The 18,292-nt window shown below is 49.5% G+C and overlaps 1 protein-coding gene across 2 annotated transcripts in view; it reads left to right on the top strand.

Annotated features, from left to right (window-relative positions):
• The window catches only part of ADCY3 (adenylate cyclase 3), a 110,355-nt gene that overhangs the window by 16,790 nt on the left and 75,273 nt on the right, over positions 1–18,292 (top strand). For both annotated transcript variants that reach the window (XM_075923299.1, XM_075923298.1), the window contains one exon: positions 10,954–11,103. In XM_075923299.1, the coding sequence (XP_075779414.1) occupies positions 10,954–11,103 (150 nt within the window). The remainder of the gene's footprint in view (positions 1–10,953; positions 11,104–18,292) is intronic.

Raw genomic sequence — 18,292 nt, 5'->3', positions numbered from 1 at the left:
TGTGCATTAGCCAGCAGGCCAGGAGGAAAGGGCCTTCGCCTGTGTGTTGGGGTGTGACATCTATAATAAGTGGGTGGTGGAGGGCTGGGTGTTTGTGCTTCTCTTGCCCCGGAAAGATCTGGGAGCAGCTCTCAGAGCCCTGGGGATGAGGGACGGCTGGCAGGAGCCCTTGCTGCCATGAATCTTGGGTTTTGTGATCCCTTTTCCTCTGCAGCCTGGAAGGGACTCTTGGGCTACGTCTACACTGGCATGATTTTCCGGAAATGCTTTTAACGGAAAAGTTTTCCGTTAAAAGCATTTTCAGAAAAGCGCGTCTAGATTGGCAGGACACTTTTCCGGAAAAGCACTTTTTGCGGAAAAGTGTCCGTGGCCAATCTAGACACGCTTTTCTGCAAAAAAGCCCCGATTGCCATTTTCACGATCGGGGCTTTTTTGCGGAAAACAGAACTATGCTGTCTACACTGGCCCTTTCGGGCAAAAGTCTTTCGGAAAAAGACTTTTGCCCGAACGGGAGCAGCATAGTTTTTCCGGAAAAGCACTGATGATTTTACATGAGATCGTCAGTGCTTTTCCGGAAATTCAAGCGGCCAGTGTAGACAGCTGGCAAGTTTTTCCGGAAAATCAGATGATTTTCCGGAAAAACTTGCCAGTGTAGACACAGCCTTGGTGTTTGGGAGACACCAGTGGTCATGATGTGGGGCAGAGGGAGAATGCCAGTGCTGAAAGGCTGCTACCGGTATGACGGAATGGAGGGAAGGGACCATGTGTAAAACTTGCTCTCTTGATTAATTGGCCACTTGTGCTTTAATCTCTAAGGCTGCCTAGTAAAGCTAAAGATGTCTAATAATATTCAGCATTACTATGGGGCTGGACAAACACCAACTCTTTAATCCTCCCAGCGCCCTTGGAAACGAGACAAGTCACTTATTTCCTGCTATGAGTGGGGAAACTGAGGCATGGAGCGGTCAGGTGGTTTGAGCAAGGTCCCAGGGCCTTGGGTTCTCAGATCACTTTGGACCCAACTGTACAACTCCATGGTCACATTGGCTGCATTGATGCTGTTGTGACTGTGCGCTAGTTCCCATGTGTGAGTTGAGACCTCATTACCACCACACACATGATATCCCTGTACCCAAGGGACCACAGTGCACACACAATATCCCTACGCAAGAGGGACAGGGTAGTGGACAAAGATTAGGCAGGTGGCAAAGCAGAAGGGGCAGAGGGGCAGCTTTTGTGGGAAGGAGAAGATAATTTTGAAGTATCTCCTCCCTCTTAATGGGCCAGGCTACCCAGTCTGCAGTTGTTTATGGCTCTTTGCAACACTTTTGACTCCATGTTGGATCAGGAGCTGCTCAGTAATCCCGGTTAATGTGTATAATAGAACATGGATGGCTGTTGGACCAATAGGTGGCTATTGAAAGGGCAGCTGGGCTCACTGCAGGGGGAGCAGAGTATGTAAAGCAGTGTTTACAGTGAATGTGAGGAGTAAGAGCATAACGTAAGACTGGCCATAATGGGCCAGATCCATAGTCCTTCTAGCTCAGTGTCCTGTCTTCCAACAATGGCCAGTGCCAGGTGCTTCATAGGAAACAAACAGAATAGGGATATGAACGGGTTAGTTAATCAGCAGCCCTGCAGGGCTGGTGGCTCGGAGCCGGCAGCCCTGTGGGGTCAGGAGCTGTAATGTTTAACCAGTTAACTGATTAAATGGAATTTTACCTCTTTAGAACAGAACAGGGCAATTATTGAGTGATCCATCCTCTTCTTGTCTGCTTCTGGTAGCTAGAGGCTTAGGATGCTCAGGGCATGGGATTGCATCTCTGACTATCTTGCCTAATAGTCATTCAGCATCCCCTGCTAAGGAGTTCCACAGGTTAACTGTGTCTGGGTAAAGAAGTACTTCCTTTTGTTTGGTTTAAATCTGCTGCCTGTTGATTTCCTTGGGTGACCCCTGATTCGTGTATTGTGAAGGAGTAAATAACAGTTCCTTATTCACTTTCTCCTTACCTATGTTTTTATAGACCTCTGTCATATCCCAGGCCTTAGTCGTCTCTTTTTCAAGCTGAACAGTCTCAGTCTTCGTTAATCTCTCCTCATATGGAAGCTGTTCCATTACCCTAATTATTTTTGTTGCCTTTCTCTGTATTTTTCCCACTTCTAATATACATATATTTTTTAGCTGGGGCCACCAGAATGGCATGCCGTGTTCAAGGTGTGGGTGTACTGTGGATTTCTATAGTGGCATTATGATATTGTCTGTTTGATTATCTTTCTGTACCTTATTATTACCTTTCCTAATGATTCCTAACACTCCTTTAGCTTTTCTTTGACTGCTGCTTCACATTGAACAGATGTTTTCAAAAAAACTATCCACAATGACTCAAGGATCATCTCTTTCTTGTCTGGTGACAGCTAATCTAGACCCCATCATTTTGTGTGTATATTTTCCAATGTGAATAGGTTCATAGTTTTAGAGATGAGGCATTTCCAGCCTTCTCCTTGCTATTTCATTTCTCCTTTTGGCAGGAACTATTTGTCAGAGTGGAAGGATATATAGCATCATCCCACCAAAGGAGTGCTTTTTATGGGTTTTTAAATTAGTGGAGTGTGGCACTTCTCCGAAAAGTGACTCTGCAAAGATGCTGCTTTGGTACACAGGGGACCATACTGTTATTAGGGGCTGTGTCTTGTATAGGCAACTATATCCCCTCCCCCTCCAAAAAAAGTCCCAATTTTTCACACTTGTTTATCTGGTCCCATAGGATGAGTCTACACAGCAGGGCTTAACTCAAAATAAGCGACATGAATTGAGCTATGTTAATTACGTATCTTATTTTGAAATTGAAATTGGGAGCATCTACACAGCACTTATTTCGAAATAGAGCGCTCTTCCTCTGACTTCCCTTACTCCTCGTATAATGAGGGTTACAGGAGTCAGAGAAAGAAGTCCTCAATCTTGACAGTATTTCAACATTATTTTGAAATAACTGCCTGCTGCATAGATGGAGACGACGTTATTTCGAAATACAAGGGGTCCTTGCTATAAGTCCAAGATATGTTCCAAAAAACTTGGACTTATAGCGAAGCAACTTAAAGCGGGGAATTTTTTTCCTGTGTCTGACTTCCATTTAAGCAAATTGCGGGGAGTGTTTTGCACAACTTATAACGGGGAATGAGAGGACTTACAATGCATCAGTTCCTACAAACATCAATGACTTTAGTGTGGAACGGATGTATACCGGGGTGATGTATAGCGGGGACCCCCCGTAACACTAATCATCTTGAAATAATATTGCTGTGTATACATACCCCTCTATGGCACTCACTATTTTATTGTGTGTCAGTGATTCCAGAGAAAATGGGCTCCCTTTAAAAGTAAGACATTTTTATTCCCAAACAACAGGTTCTTTCAACTCTTGGGATCTGAGTGCCAAGCTGGATTCTCTACTTTTCCTGCATCCTCCCCTATCATAAAGCCTCTGAGTTAAATTATGCTCTCACGCTTTTCCTAGGCTAGGGTAAAATTGCGGTGTCTCTGCTTTGTGTGAGGTGCCTTAGTCAGATGTGTTAGGTAACATCACCCCTCGTCTAGACAAAGCCTCAGTCACTCTCCATGTCTTCAAATGAAGCCCTCACTGACCTCTGTGCTTTCCATGTGTTTGAACAGGCGTAAGTGAGCAATTCTGTCGCTGCACCCGAAAGAACAGACACCAGAGCTGTGCAGGGGTAATGGAGAGAAAAAAGCAGTTAAAAACTTACTTTGGTCACCCAAGACAGACACATGGGAAACGGGATCTGGGGAGTGAAAGGGGCCTATTTTTACATAATCTTCAGAGCAAAATCGCACTTCAGAGTTAATGATCCCTGCTCTGATAGCAATGAGCCATGCCAGGGTGAGGTTAATAGGCTGTTGGCCTTTGGCCTGGCTACACCCTGGAGGTGTGCAGCAATAAATTACAGAGAGAGCAAGAGACTGAGTTGTGGGGGGAGGGGGAGAAGGAGCCATATTTCTGAAACCTGTTTGAAGCGTGGGGGTGGGGAGAGGCTGCTGCGGAAAGCAGGTGCTGTTGAGAAGACTCCAGTGCGAGTGGTGTGCAGGGACACAGCGAAGGCCAGTGATGAATGGGTGGATGGGGTATTAGGTGCGTGGCTGGGGGCTAGGTTTTGTGCAGCATCTCTCACAAAGCACAGCACCGGAGAGGCAGCCTGAGGTGGCTTTGTGTCCTCCAGACTTTGGGCTGCTGCGGGGCAGGGAGGGGTCACATCGGAGCCTCTCTTGGGCACCTTTGGGTTGTTGTTCAGCTCAGGGTAGCTGGAGCCGAACAGTGTGCCTTTTCCACCGCCCATTCCAACCGGGCTACTCAACACACGGCCTGTAGGCCTGCTGCCCGGTTTGGGGTTACGTGGGGCTCAACACACGGCCCACGGGTGGGATCCTTTAGACATGGCCTCCACTGGGAACATGCCCCACAACAGCGAGGTGTCCCCCGGGGGCAAGTGGACAGGCTGGCTGTCACAGATGGGTACAGGGTGTCGGCTTTTCTAGCCCCCAGGTAGGAGGGGCTGGGGGTGCTGGGGCATTGTGGGCAGAGCCCGAGAGGTGCTGACTGGCTCACGCTGGCCACGTTTTGTTCCGGCGCCGTGGCTTAAGGCTTAATCTTTGTATTCGTGCCCGTCCGTGTGAAGGAAGCTATTTGCATATATTTGCATATATTTGCATGGATACACAACCACACTTAAGTTGTGGCCCTCGGCATGTGCTGTGAGTATCATTGTGCCCCCCAGGGCTTCCAAAGTTGAGTAGCCCTGCATTCCAAAATACCAAAGCTGTGAGGTGGGGAAGCATGGGGCCTAGCACAGCTGTCCCTGCACTGAAGGAATTCTACCACTCTGTCCCATCGGGCTCCTGTGTGCTCCTGGCGCTCCAGGAGGGTCTAGGATCTGGATCTTGCTTCGTGAGCTTGTCCAAAGAAAGCCCACAGAGGGTCTTAAAAACAAGGGAGGTCTAGACTAGCTCTCCTGAAATGGGGACCCAGTTTTGCTGTTTGAGGGTGGGAGACGAAATCTGCGCAGCCGTGCTCTAGAAGCTGCTCTAGAGACGTTGGTGCGACCCCTGCTTCCCCTCTCCCCTGTGACCCAGGATGGTGGCTGCATTTTGCAAGTGTGGGTGGATTTCTCTTTGAAGCAGCAGAGTGCTGGGGCCTTCCTTTCTTCCCAGGGGTCTGTCTAGTTGGCCAGGGCTGGGCTTTCGCAACTCTGTTTTCCGTGCAGAGACAAAGCTCAGTGCATTTCGGAGGAGGACCAGGCACATGACGGAATAACGCTGGAAGGTGCAGTGACACTAGCAAGGATGAATGAGGAGGGAAGCCGCCTGTCTCTATGGCTCAAGGTGTCATCTGACAGCCAGGGTCATGTAGGAATTCCCCCTTGTCCCTCTGGTAGAGTGTTGCACTGAGGGGCTTTCTGACATTAGCCTCTGATGGTGGCAACCAACTGGACTAGATGGACCATTTAATTCACTTCCTATGGCTTGACCGTAATTGCAGAGAATGTGCGAGGTAGCAGTAGGGGTCCCATTGGGGGGATAATGTGTGAGGAATGGGCCAGAGGCGATGGGGGATCCTGGCTGCCTGACATCGAGTGTTTGCTTTCCCACTGCCCGAAAGGGAAAGCCAGGGACAGGTTCCATCGCTTCAAAATGAACGTACCCATCTCTGGTCTTTGGAATGAGTCATGCTTCTTGTCTGTGTCTCTTTCGTGTGCCTCAGCCCAGGAGTGATAGGGGATGCAGTGGTGATGCAGGCTGTAAACAGGTGGAACCATCCTTCTCGTCTTCTAAGCAGCAGTAAGCAGGGATGTCACAAATTGGTCGTGCCAATTTTCTTCCACATAAGCTCATCACCTAATAAACCATCTTGTTAGTCTTTAAAGTGCTGCATAGTCCTGTCTTTTGTTTCAGCTAGACCAGACTAACACGGCTGCATCTCTATCACAAATTGTACCAGAATTTGTATCAGTAAGCTGTGCCGATGCACTTCAGTCCTGTCGTGCAGCTCCCTGCTAGCCTAGCTCTGGGCTCCCTGCATACAGCTCTGCCAGTGGCTTTCAGTCCTGACCTGCAGCCCCTCTGTTAGTCCAATCCTGAGTCCCTCCTCCCTGCCCCAGCTCTGCTGGTGCCCATCAATGCTGACCTCTGTTCTTTCAGTTCTGTGCTTGCCACACTTAGCTTTGCTGATGCCCCTCAATTCCAGCGTGCGGCCCCACTGCTATGCCATTCTTGGGTTGTCTCCCCTGAGCAGACGTGCCAATGGCAAGGAGTAAGGATGTGAAGAAGCCTGTAATTTGTTAATTGCGTAGTCGCCAAAAATGTTGACTACACGATTCATCGATAAGGGTTAGCCCTGCAAGCACCCAGTCCTGGCTTGTGCCTGGTCCAGCAACTATCCCCGCTGCAGCTCTGCACTAATAGTATTCTGTGGGCCGGCAGGCAGGCAGCCTGGCTCAGTCCCCGCTTGTGCCAGGTACTGGGAGCTACCCCTGCTGTGGCTCTGCATGAAAAGTAATTTAGGAACCAGTGGGCAGGCAGCCCTGCTCAGTTCCCACTGGCAGGAGCTACCCCGCTGCAGCTCTGCGAGGAAAGTATTATTACAGAACCGCAGTATGGGTAGCTCCCGGGACCCGGTGCAAGCCGGGGCTGAGCTGGGCTGCCGGCCAGCCTTCTAAAACATGTACTGGCAGAGCTGCGGGGAGCAGGGGGCGGAATGTGTGTACTTGGTAGCTGGGTAGTTGGTTGCTTATTGGTTAATGGTTTAACTGACTACACTAGTAAGGAACGGAGCATTATTTTAAATGTGGCAATGTGTCCACTAGGCACTCATAGGTCTGTCAGTGGCCATTAGCTAGGATGGACAGGGATGGTGTCTCTAGTCTCTGCTTGTCAGAAGCTGGGAATGGGTGACAGAGGAGGGATCACTTGATTCCCTGTTCTCCATTCCCTCTGGGGCCCCTTGCATTGGACCAGCAGTCGGGAGGGCACGGGACTGGGATCCCATGAGGCCTGCAGCTTGCAAATCGGCAGATGGGAGTCCACCCACAGGGCCAGGGAGCCCACTAGTACCCTTCCCTCCCTACTCCTGCATCTGCAGGTAACAGGTTTAACCATGTAACTGATACAAATTCTATTGGTTACACAGTTAATATGTTTATACATTTTTTACATCCCTAGTTGGAAGACTGGAGACTGGGCTAGATGGACCTTTGGCCTGACCCAGTATGGCCGTTCTTATGTTCCTGTTCACCTGTGTCCTTGGTGGGGGGGTCAGCATTTGTGCCTCTCCACCTCTTCCACAGACCAAGGATTCTTGCAACCCCACTGAGATCAGCCCCAATCGCTGAAGAGGTAATGACAGATCAGCCTGTTGCATTCCAAAAGCTGTCCTTCCCTTCCCCTGGCATAGGGCTCCCATGGACATGTCTGTCATCCAGAAAGACTAACCAAGGATGCTCTTGGAGTTAAAGGATGGAGCTGGGATTTGGGAGATTGAGCATGTCTCTTCTTTTCTCTGCATGTGTGTCCCCATTTGTAACACAAGGAGGATTCCATTTCCACCCCCGGCTGATGGATTCCTGGCTCAGTGTTTGGATGGGGCTGTGAGGGAAGGTGCTTGAGGAGCGGACAGGATTATTATTAATCACCGGGATCAAGGGAAGCCAGCCAGCTGTGGGCTGGTAGGACCCTTCCCAGTGGTTTTGGCATTTTGAGAACTTAAACTGGCAACAAGTGCAAATAAACTGTATGTTCTTCATTGGCTTGGCCAGCTCTATAACAGTGAGTATGATCTGAATTTGTGCCTGGATTTGTTTGTATCTGGACCTAATGTAAACAGGTGCCTTTCTATGGAGTTGTATCTGCATAGACCTTCCCCCCATGCCTCACTCCTCCATCTGCAGCCTCTGCATTCAGCGTAGCGAAGTGCATAGCCTGGGGCAGAACTGCTCAAGAAGTTCCTTCCCCCGAGGCCTCCCCGGGAGATTATAGACATGACAACTTTTTCCAAAACAGCCAAGCAAGTTTTAATGAAGAGAAGTTAGAATGTGTCTCCCCACGGGCAACCCAAAGGTCTGTAAAGCCCAGCACAGACAACAGAGAGCGTGCTGGCTTGGCATTTGCTACAGAAGTGGCTTTCTCGTGCCTGTGTTCATTAGTGGGATGCTGCTTGGGTACAAGTAATGGCCAAGGTGATTTATGGTGGAGACACCATATGGTAGTGGTCTGACTCTTTTTTTTTTCCAGACTTTTTTTGAGAGTCAGGCCCCTTTAGGACTTCCCGTTTGAGAGGGAGGCCAATATGTGTAGATGATAACTTGGCTCCCTGGCCCAAATGCAGTGAGGCCGAAGCCAGTAATAGGGAAGGGGGATGCAGAACATGTGTGAGCAGGAGGGATGCTCTGCTCTGAATGACAGGCAGGGAGGAGAACTTTTGTGGTGTATTTTGAATGGGCTGTAAGGGGGAGTGTAGGGGCTGAGGAGGCCAGGGAGGAAGGTTTGGGCCTTTGAAGGAGGAGAAGGCAACCACAGGATTTCCACATGATGTGAGGGGTCTAGGTGCGAGGGGAAGATGAAAGGAGAAGTAGAAGACTGGCAGATGTGAAGACCAGAAGGGACCAGTGTGATCTCCTGAGTACGTCGGTCCAGCCATTTGAGGCCCTGGACAGGGTGGAACAACTTGGACAGGGCATCAGAGCAAACCTGCCTTTGTATAGCACCTACCACAAGGGGGTCCTGTTTCGTGTCTGGAGCTCTTTGGTGCTACAGGAATACAAATAATAGTGCTCGTACAAAAAGAAGGAACATTAGAATGGCCGTACTGGAGTAGACCAAAGATCCGTTTAGTCCAAGGGTGGGGTGGGGCCAGGATGCTTCCGGGCTTCCACACCCCCAGACCATGATTGGTCTAGGGGTACGGGTGCCCCTTTGCCCCTCCCTCCCCACTAAGCACCCATGCCCCTGGGAGGGCAGGAAGAGGCTTTGCACGCTACCCCACCCCCAGGTCAGTTAGGGTCTGGGGGCAGCAGAAGCTCACAGTTTCCACCGCCCTGCCAGGAGCATGCAGCACTGGAGGAGACTTGACCTGCTCCCCTGCCCTCAAGCCCTGATTGGCCTGGGGGCGGGGGTGTGGCAGGGCCTTTGCAGGTCAGATCCAGCCCGTGGAGGGCCTTTTGCCCACCCCGGTCTAGTCCCGTATCCTGCCTTCCGACACTGGCCAATGCCAGGTGCTTCAGAGGGAATGAACAGGACAGGACAGGGCAGTTATGTATCCCCTGTCGTCCAATCCCAGCTTCTGGTAGTCAAACATTTAGGGGCCTCCTGAGCATGAGATTGTAATGGCTAATAGCCATTGACGGACCTGTCCTCCATGAAGTACCGTGTCTGCCCTGAACAAAGGCTCTGCAGATTTGCTTGCAACGGCCTTCGCTCCATCCTCCACGACTCAGCTTGTCCACCTTGAGCAGATGCAGATGGGCTGCTGAGGTTTGAACTGAGCTTCTACGGAGCCTAGGAATTTCAAACCCGATGCTCAGAATGGTAAGCCATCCCCTTCAGCATACACAGCATCAACAGGGCTTTCTTACATTACCCCTAAATCATCATCATCTCAGGTGTTGTTTGTACAGCCCTGTGAATGTGCGTGACACTTTAGAGAAGGAAAAGACACCATCCCTTCCTGAGCGAAGGCAGCTAATCTAAATGAGCACATGGCGTGGCATGGGGAAGGCCAGGGTGAAAATAATAAAAAGATCACGTCACTGCTGCTAGTGTTATTGATCATTTATTTAACATCTCTATATATAGCAGCACAGCTGGGCTGGGCTCGGCTGTGCTGTCACTTTGAAACCCTACTAAAGAAGTTGCCATGGTTTCAGATTGACAGTGTAGTGTACCTATCTTACAGGAGCTAACAATAATGAAATCCCACCAGAAACTTGTTTAGCAGGAAATCACATCTGATGCTAGGCCGTAGCATGGACGGTAGCCTATGGATTGCTGAATCTTTGCCCCTTGCCACATGGTATGGGATCCTAATGAACTGCTTAGTGTATATGTAGTACTCCCCTCCACCAGATGGAGTCTGAGCTGTTCAGCTGTGTGTCATAAGCCCTCTACTGTTAGCGGTTACAAGGGTGTTCTCCCTTAATGCAGGGTGCAGTACAAGAGGAGTGGAAATCTTGTTGCGCTGTCACCATGAAGTTCTGAGTGACCGTCTTGTGCAACAGAGTGACAGCCAGGAAGTCCCGGGGCATTCTGGATTTATTACAGGGTTCACCTATGGAGTGTTCCGGGACACTGAAAAGCAGCAGACCTGATAAACAGAACTACCTTCCTACACAATGTGCGTTTAGACTGGGAAACTCCCAGTCACATGAAATTGTTGAAGCCGTGAACGAGATGCAAAGAGGGCAACAAGAACATCCAGTTATGATGATAAATTCCAAGGAATAAGAATTTAAGGGAGGGGATATAAAGCCTCGTGTATCAGGAATATGAGACATTGCGAGGAGCAAATTGTCCTTTATGTGTCTATTATATGTGTGTAACACCTTCCTCTGAAGCAGCAGGTGCTGGCCAACATGGAGGAAAGAACACAGGACTAGACTGACCTTGGGTCTGATCCAGTCTGACAATTCCTATGCTCCTGTAGGCAAATGTTGAGGCTAATTTAGGGAGGATGGTGTTGGTTATTCCTTTCTTTGAAACATAACTGCAGCAGCCCATGGCGGGAGATGTGATTCTGGGGCTGTGAGTGGGGTGAGCCATGTGGCAAGTCTGGTGGTGGCAATTATGGACAAGAAAGTCTCTATCTTCCCCCCCACACACATGCCCCCTCAAACTCTTGTTTTTCCCTTCTGTATTGATGACCTCACCTCTTCTCTCTCTCTCTCTCTCTGAAGATCCTGTCCAATATTGCCATCTACCTGTGCACCATCATGGTGGGCATCATGTCGTACTACATGGCAGACCGCAAGCACCGCAAGGCCTTCCTGGAAGCACGGCAGTCTCTCGAGGTCAAACTCAACCTGGAGGAACAAAGCCAGCAGCAGGTAAGAGCGGATCCCCATTTGCTGCCGGATACTTGTCTTCCTTCTAGAGGGGATGTCACTGGCCTGGCATCTTGCACGGCAGGGAGAGGAGACGTGGAAAGCTTGTTGAGGATGGAGGAAAGCTATTCTGCCCTGGGCTTGTCTCGCCCTCGCCAATGGAAAGTGCTTGCAGAGAGACCTTAGTGCTACATGATGAATTCTGACACCAGTCAAGGGCTGTGCCTTTAGCATGCTTTCTGTGCTGCAGGTCAGCTCTAACATGTATCGGCCGAGTTGTGTGTGCAGTGCCTGGGATGAGAGTGTCAGCTTTTTGGTGGGGATGGTCATGTTCTGTCTGTAGACAGTGCCTAGCGCAACAAGCCCTTGGTGGATGTCTGGGGCTCCTTGGTGCTACTGTGATACAAACAGTAAATAACTAGAAGAGAGAATGCCACCAGTCAGGACTGAGGGGCATTGACAGAGCTAGGGCGGGGAAAGGCCAGGACTGGATTACTAGTGGGGGTTGCAGGTGAGGATTAAGGTGTGTGAGGAACAGTGCAGAGCAGAAGCCAAAATATGAGGAATTGGACCTAAAGAATGGCTGTGCTGGGTAGAACCCAGCCATCCCTGGGCTAATGTAACTGTTTTGTGGGGGTGGCTAAAGGGAGCTGTGGTTATCAGAGAATCCTAGAATCCTAGGTCTGGAAGAGACCTCAGGAGTCCTTGAGTCCAGCCCCCTGCCCAAAGCAGGATCAACCCCAATGAAATCATCCCAGCCAGGGCTTTGTCAAGCCGAGACTTAAAAATCTCTAGAGATGGAGATTCCACCACCTCCCTAGGGAACCCATCCCGGTGCTTCACCACCCTCCTAGTGAAATAGTTTTTCCTAATATCCAACCTAGACCTCCCCCACTGCAACTTGAGACCATTGCTCCTTGTTCTGCCATCTGTCACTACTGAGAACAGCCTCTGTCCATCCTCTTTGGAACCTCCCTTCAGGAAGTTGAAGGCTGCTACCAAATCCCCCTCATGTAGAATAGTAATAGAGATGTAGCCGTGTTAGTCTGATCTTGCTGAAACAAAAGAGAGGACTATGCAGCACTTTAAAGACTAACAAGATGGTTTATTAGGTGATGAGCTTTCGTGGGCCAGACCCACTTCCTCAGATCAATTTTGTTTTGTCCTCTCTTTTATTTCATCAAATTCCCCCTCACTCTTCTCTTCTCTTCTCTTCTCTTCTCTTCTCTTCTCTTCTCTTCTCTTCTCTTCTCTTCTCTTCTCTTCTCTTCTCTTCTCTTCTCTTCTCTTCTCTTCTCCAGACTAAATAAGCCCAAATAACCTCAGCCTCTCTGTGTAGGTCATGTGGCTCCAGCCCCCTAATCATTTTGTTTGCCCTCCGCTGGACCCTCTCCAATGCATCCACATCCTTTCTGTAGTGGGGGGGGGGGGGAAGGGCACGTAACTGGATGCAGTACTCCAGATGTGGCCTCACCAGAACCGAATAAAGGGGAAAAAATCACTTCTCCAGATCTACTGAAAACTGTCCTCCTAATGCACCCTAATACGCCATTAGTCTTCTTGGCTACAAGGGCACACTGACTCATATCCAGCTTCTCATCCTCTGTAATCCCCAGTTCCTTTTCTGCTGAACTGCTACTTAGTCATTTGGGCCCCAGCCTGTAACAATGCTTGGGATTCTTCCATTCCAAGTGCAGGACTCTACACTTGTCCTTGTTGAACCTCATCAGATTTCTTTTGGCCCAATCCTCTAATTTGTCTATGTCACTGGACTCTATCCCTACCCTCCAACGTATCTACCTCTCCCCCTAGCTTAGTGTCATTCGCAAACTTGCTGAGGGTGCCATCCATCCCCTCATCCAGGTCATTCATAAAGAACAAAACCGGCCCTAGAACCAAACTTTGGGGCACTCCGCTTGAAATTGACCGCCAACCAGACATCGAACCGTTGATCGCTACCAGTTGGGCCCAACAATCTTGCCAGCTTTCTATCCACCTTACAGTCCATTTATCCAGTCCATACTTCCTTAACTTGCTGGCAAGAATATTGAGGGAGACTGTATCAAAAGCTTTGCTAAAGTCAAGGTATATCACATCCACTGACTTCCCCATGTCAACAGAGGCAGTTACCTCATCATAAAAACTAATGAGATTGGTCACTCATGACTTGCCCTTGGTGAATCCATGTTGAGTATTCCTGATCACTTCCCCTCTTCCAAGTGCTTCAAATTGGATTCCTTGACGATCCCCTCCATGACTTTTCTGGGGACTTAGGTAAGGCTGACCGGCCTGTAGTTCCCTGGATTGTCCTCCTTCTTTTTTTTAAAGATGGGCACTACGTTTGCCTTTTTCCAGTCGTCCAGGACCTCTCCCGATCTCCACGAGTTTTCAAAGATAATGCCCAAAGGCTCTGCAATGACATTTGCCAACTCCCTCCGTGCCCTCGGATGCATTAAGTCAGGGCCCATGGATCTGTATATGTCTAGCTTTTCTAAATAGTTCCTAACCTGTTCTTTCTTCACCAAGGGCTGCCCGCCTCCTTCCCAGAGTGCGTTGCCTAGTGCAGTAGTGATCTGAGATCTGGGTCAGTGTCCATGTCTTTAATGAGATTGTGCTAGCTCCTGCCTGTGTGTCTCTATGACGTGACTTCCAGCTGTGTGTGCCCTGTGCGGATCCCTCTGTGTGGATCCCTCTGTGCTGTCTTCTCCTCTCAAGGGCAGTGCATCAGCTGTGTGTGGTCTAGTCCAAGAGCTGAATTTATGCAGCAAGAGCAGAGGCTGGGCATCTAGGCAAACCTGCAGAGCGTTTGTCTAGTGGGTATAGTACTGCACTGGGACAGGGAGGCCTGGGTTCTATTCCCGGATCTGCTGTTGGGTTTCCTTGAACGAGTCACTGCACTGTTCTGTGCCTTAGTTTCCCCATCTCTGAAAAATGGATGATATGTTTTGCAAAGCACGTTGAGACCTACTGATGAGGAGTGAGTGCTATTGAAGACCTAGATGGTATTACTGTTATTTATTTGTGGTTATTTTTAGGCCATTTGTCTACTGGGATTTTAGCCACTACATCCCGATAGCTGCAGAAGTGCCAAGCACCAAAGTAAACATGATTTGCACCAGAGTGAGTCATGTCCGTCTTAGAGTTTTGTGCCAGGAGCTAGAATCTCAGTGTAGCCATGGCCTGATTTTTAGCAGGGCTGATCTTTCCATTCTGCTTGACCTCTGATGAGTCACCGGGTCCTCTTCTTCCTCTCCTCCGCCCAGCTGGAATATTGGATCTAAACTGAGAGCAGAAAATCTCATCTCCCTGAGAACCAGATGCTGCGATAAGTGGGCTCCGCTTTCCTGAGTAATTATTAATCATACATGCGAGCCATGTGATCCAAACCACATGACGTTAGGGGTGACTGGGAACAGCTCTGGGAAGACACAGCTGCCGGCCTGTTCCTTCAGGTTGCAAAACCTTTAGCCATGGAGACAGCAAATGTCAGGCGGGCATGTTTCCCAGGCCGTATGCTGAATGAGTGCACTGTCCGGTTCCCATTTCAAAGGCTCTGGCTTGCAGTTCCCAGAGGAAACAGCGGCTTGGGGAATGGGATTCAGGATGGAGCAGGAGATGCAAACTGCAGAAATGTTACTGAGGGACATGTTATCCCCAGCTGCTGGCTGCAGGAATTCTTGTCTCTGCAGCAGCTCGTGCTAGCTTTATTGAGAGAGGACACTGGGCTTGCTGCGAGGGGTCATAGACTCGGGAGTGAAAAGCATAGTCCAACATGGAGCTCAGTCACAGAGGGTGCACTTCAAGCACAGCTCTGGGGTTGTGGGAGACCCCTCCCTCTCTCATACTTCTTGCAGACCATTTTAAGCTCTGATGAGATGGATCCTGGATCTCACCTGTGCCTGTGTTCAAACTGGGATGCTCCCTCACTCGAAAATGAGCTTGGTGTGTCCTTTCAGAGCCCCCCCCCCCGTGTTTGTAATCCTGCACATCACAGAGCAGTGGGCCAGTCTAGAACGGGCGACGCTTCTCCAGCACCGCACATCTGAGTGGTTTACGATCTAAATCAAATCCTGTAGCCCCCTGGGAGGGAGGTATTGCTAAACCTGTTGTACAGGTGGGGAAACAGAGGCATGGAGTGGGCAAGTGACTCACATAAGATCACACTGCAAGTCATACCGGTAGAGCTGAGAAGGGGGTGAACAGACCTGATCCTCCTCCCCCCTCCGTCCCGCTGTCGAAGAGGAATAGCTCCTAGCAGTGTTCCCTGTAAGCTGAGTGTTTGGGTGGTCACCCAGGAGAGATTCAAATGCCTCCCAGCTGATTAGCAGAGTGCCCACAGCCGGCATGTTTCTACTGGTGGTGCACATCCGCATATAGCAAAATTTATCCTGCACGTGGATGGAAAAAATTAGAGGGAACGCTGCTTCCTAGATGTCTGTGGAGTGTCCCTAACATAAACAGGCATGAGAGGAGACTCTGGGCTTGTCTCTGTGTGCTCCCAGCTGTGTGTGTGTAATTACACCTGTGTCCATTCACGGAAGAGCTGTTAGCAAATAGTTGGCATCTTGCTGACAGGAACCTGGTTAAAAGCCGTGCTTCCTCTTGCCTGCATCCAATTATGAGCTGGGCTAATTTTAGCACCTTATCTAGGGCCTCTTTCTCTTCCTCTTCCCGCTCCCCACCCATCCTCTGTTATCTGTCCAATGCTCTGCCAACAGTCTGCTTACAAGAGCGACAGAGGCACGCATCTCTGACAGAGTTGTGCCAGACTCTTTCTGTTTGATCGAGGACTCTGAGCAAAGTCCTCATTTGTGTCCTGAGGGTGAGGGGAAGGTGGCGGGGCAGGAAGCACTCCCAGGCTGGATATCTGTGGCCTTTTTCCAGGAGGAATCTCTGGGATTATCACATGGGGGGGGGGGGGAGGGGGAAGCATTTTCTGGCACAAAAAGCAGCCATGCCAGACCGAGGGATATTTTGTCGATGTCGAAGGCGGCTCTCCACCCCCATCCCAGCCGTCATGGTGAAAGGGGAGTGGCTAAGCAAAAAGGGGCGTGGCAGTGCTCTCCAGCAATTCCTCAGCTGGTGTGGTAGCCCTTAAGGCCACGGTCCTGCCCCTAGGATCGAGGTGCTACAGGGGCAGTCCCTATTGAGACTGTCGTGTCTGTGCATATGCAGCCAGAGATTCTCCAAGGTCCATTGACCCAAACCAGCCTTCACAGCTCCTGAATCACACACACATACCCCCGCCCGCCCAAAAAGGGGAAGACCACGGAAACAGACTCAAACAATCTGCAGCAGCTGTTCTGTGCCATACTCCTTCCCTCTCACTTCTTTTTCCCACTAGATTATCTCTCTCCCCCTCTCTGCTCCTTTTCCCGAGTGGGACGTGAAGGGAACCCAATCATGCTGGTGTTTGAATCGAACTTTTGAACCGGAGAGATCATGAGCTACGAATTAGCTTGCATGCATTGAGCTGGCTCTATCCTGCAGCATAGCTAGCGTGAGTCACTCTCTCAGTTCAGTTGTCTCTTTCCTTCCTTCTCATTTCTCTTTCCCCTCTTCCCCATTTCCCTCTGGTTTCCCTCTCCATCTGTATTTCTCTTTTCATTGTCGCTCTGCCTTGAATTATTCTTCACCAATTGCCTATCAGGACACCACAAGTTCCCTAAAAGAAACACCACACGCTCCTGGCAGGGTGGGAAGAGACTTTGCACGCTCCCTGCCCCCGCTCCCAAGCCTTGATTGTCCTGGGGGGCAAAAGGGGGAGCGCGCAAAGTCTCCTCCCACCGCCGGGGCATGGCGCCTAGGGGGAACCTTCAGAGGGAGGAGCAAAGACATCATGTGCTCCCCATCACCAGACCAATCAGGGTCTGTAGGTGGGGAAGCAAGGAAGTGTCCTGGCCCCGCCCCTGTGCTTGAGGCTCCGCCCCTTCTGGAGCAGCCCCGGGTCACTTTCAAAATTTCCGAAGTGGCCCCCGGTAAAAAAATTATTGCCCACCCCATGGCTAGACAGTGTCACCCTGTGATTCCTAGCCTCTGCCCATAACTTCTGGTTGAGGTAGAGCTTTCAAGTGCTGGAGGACCTACCTGAATAGCAGTCCTTTTCAAAAGTTTGCCATTCCCATAGGCAGCATGCAAGCTCCCTTGCTTTCTCCAAAAGCAGCCCAGAACCCGCAAAGGTTCATCATTCACCAACTAGACCCTCTACGCTTTTTAGGAAAAAGACATTGCAAGCCAGAGAAGTTTCACTCTGGTGCTAATGGGATGATACCTTGGTGTTCTGACTTGTGCTCTCCCCAAAACTCATTTTTTTCCACTGGTTGCCCTGTCTGCATTGTATTCATTGTCTTTTGGTAGAGTCCCTCCAGTTAATTCACTTGTATTGCATCTGTCATTGAATTTGGTGTCTGGAACGCTCCTAACAGTACCATGTACTATATTAGATTATTGAATGGTCTCTCAAGAAGGGCGATAGCAAAGTCCATTCCTCAGCATTTAAAATTTGCCTGGGGAAAAATACACTAGAAAATGTAGTGTGGAGGAAAATCCATGTGAGGCTCCAGAGCACAGGTGGACAGACAAGCCATAGTCTTTCCATCTCAGGAATTTTCACACTTCTACAAATTGAGAATCACATATTTTCAGGATCCAGGTGTGTCCCTGATTTCTGCATGTTGCTGAAGTGCTGACAGTGTACACTCTGCTGTACAGGAGGCAAAGACAAGCTCAAGAGAGGTCACCCAAAGTACTCAAAAACCAAGAGTAGTGCCCCACAAATAATGACATTTGTCTTAACACTCTGTTGTTGTTTTTCATGGTGCGTTTTGGGTCTTTTGCTTTGCCTTTTGATGTTGGAGCCACTAGGTCAAGCTTTTCTCTGCAACTGCAAGGGCTAGAAAAAGTCCTTTCTTTTTAAATGCAAGCATGAAATAATATGACTGCAGGGACATGGAGTTTAACAAAACAAAACCCACTAAATATCACAAAACTGGCGATACAATCATGAAAGTGGCAACACAGGAAAGTGCAATTCTGCATGAGGGCCTGGCTGAACCTACCTAACCATGCTCTCTCAACCTTGCATCTTTTTTTTAAGCAGCATTTGTTAGATTATTAATTTCCTTTAGTGTTTGTTCTAAGGGCCAGATTAAACCCCTGATGATGATGAATCATGTTAATTATGTTGTGCTTA

This window comes from Pelodiscus sinensis, chromosome 3 (assembly GCF_049634645.1).
Source record: "Pelodiscus sinensis isolate JC-2024 chromosome 3, ASM4963464v1, whole genome shotgun sequence".
NCBI classification, from domain to species: Eukaryota; Metazoa; Chordata; order Testudines; family Trionychidae; genus Pelodiscus; species Pelodiscus sinensis.
The sequence above is the reverse complement of the archived record's forward strand: the minus strand, read 5'-3'. Positions and strand labels throughout refer to the sequence as shown.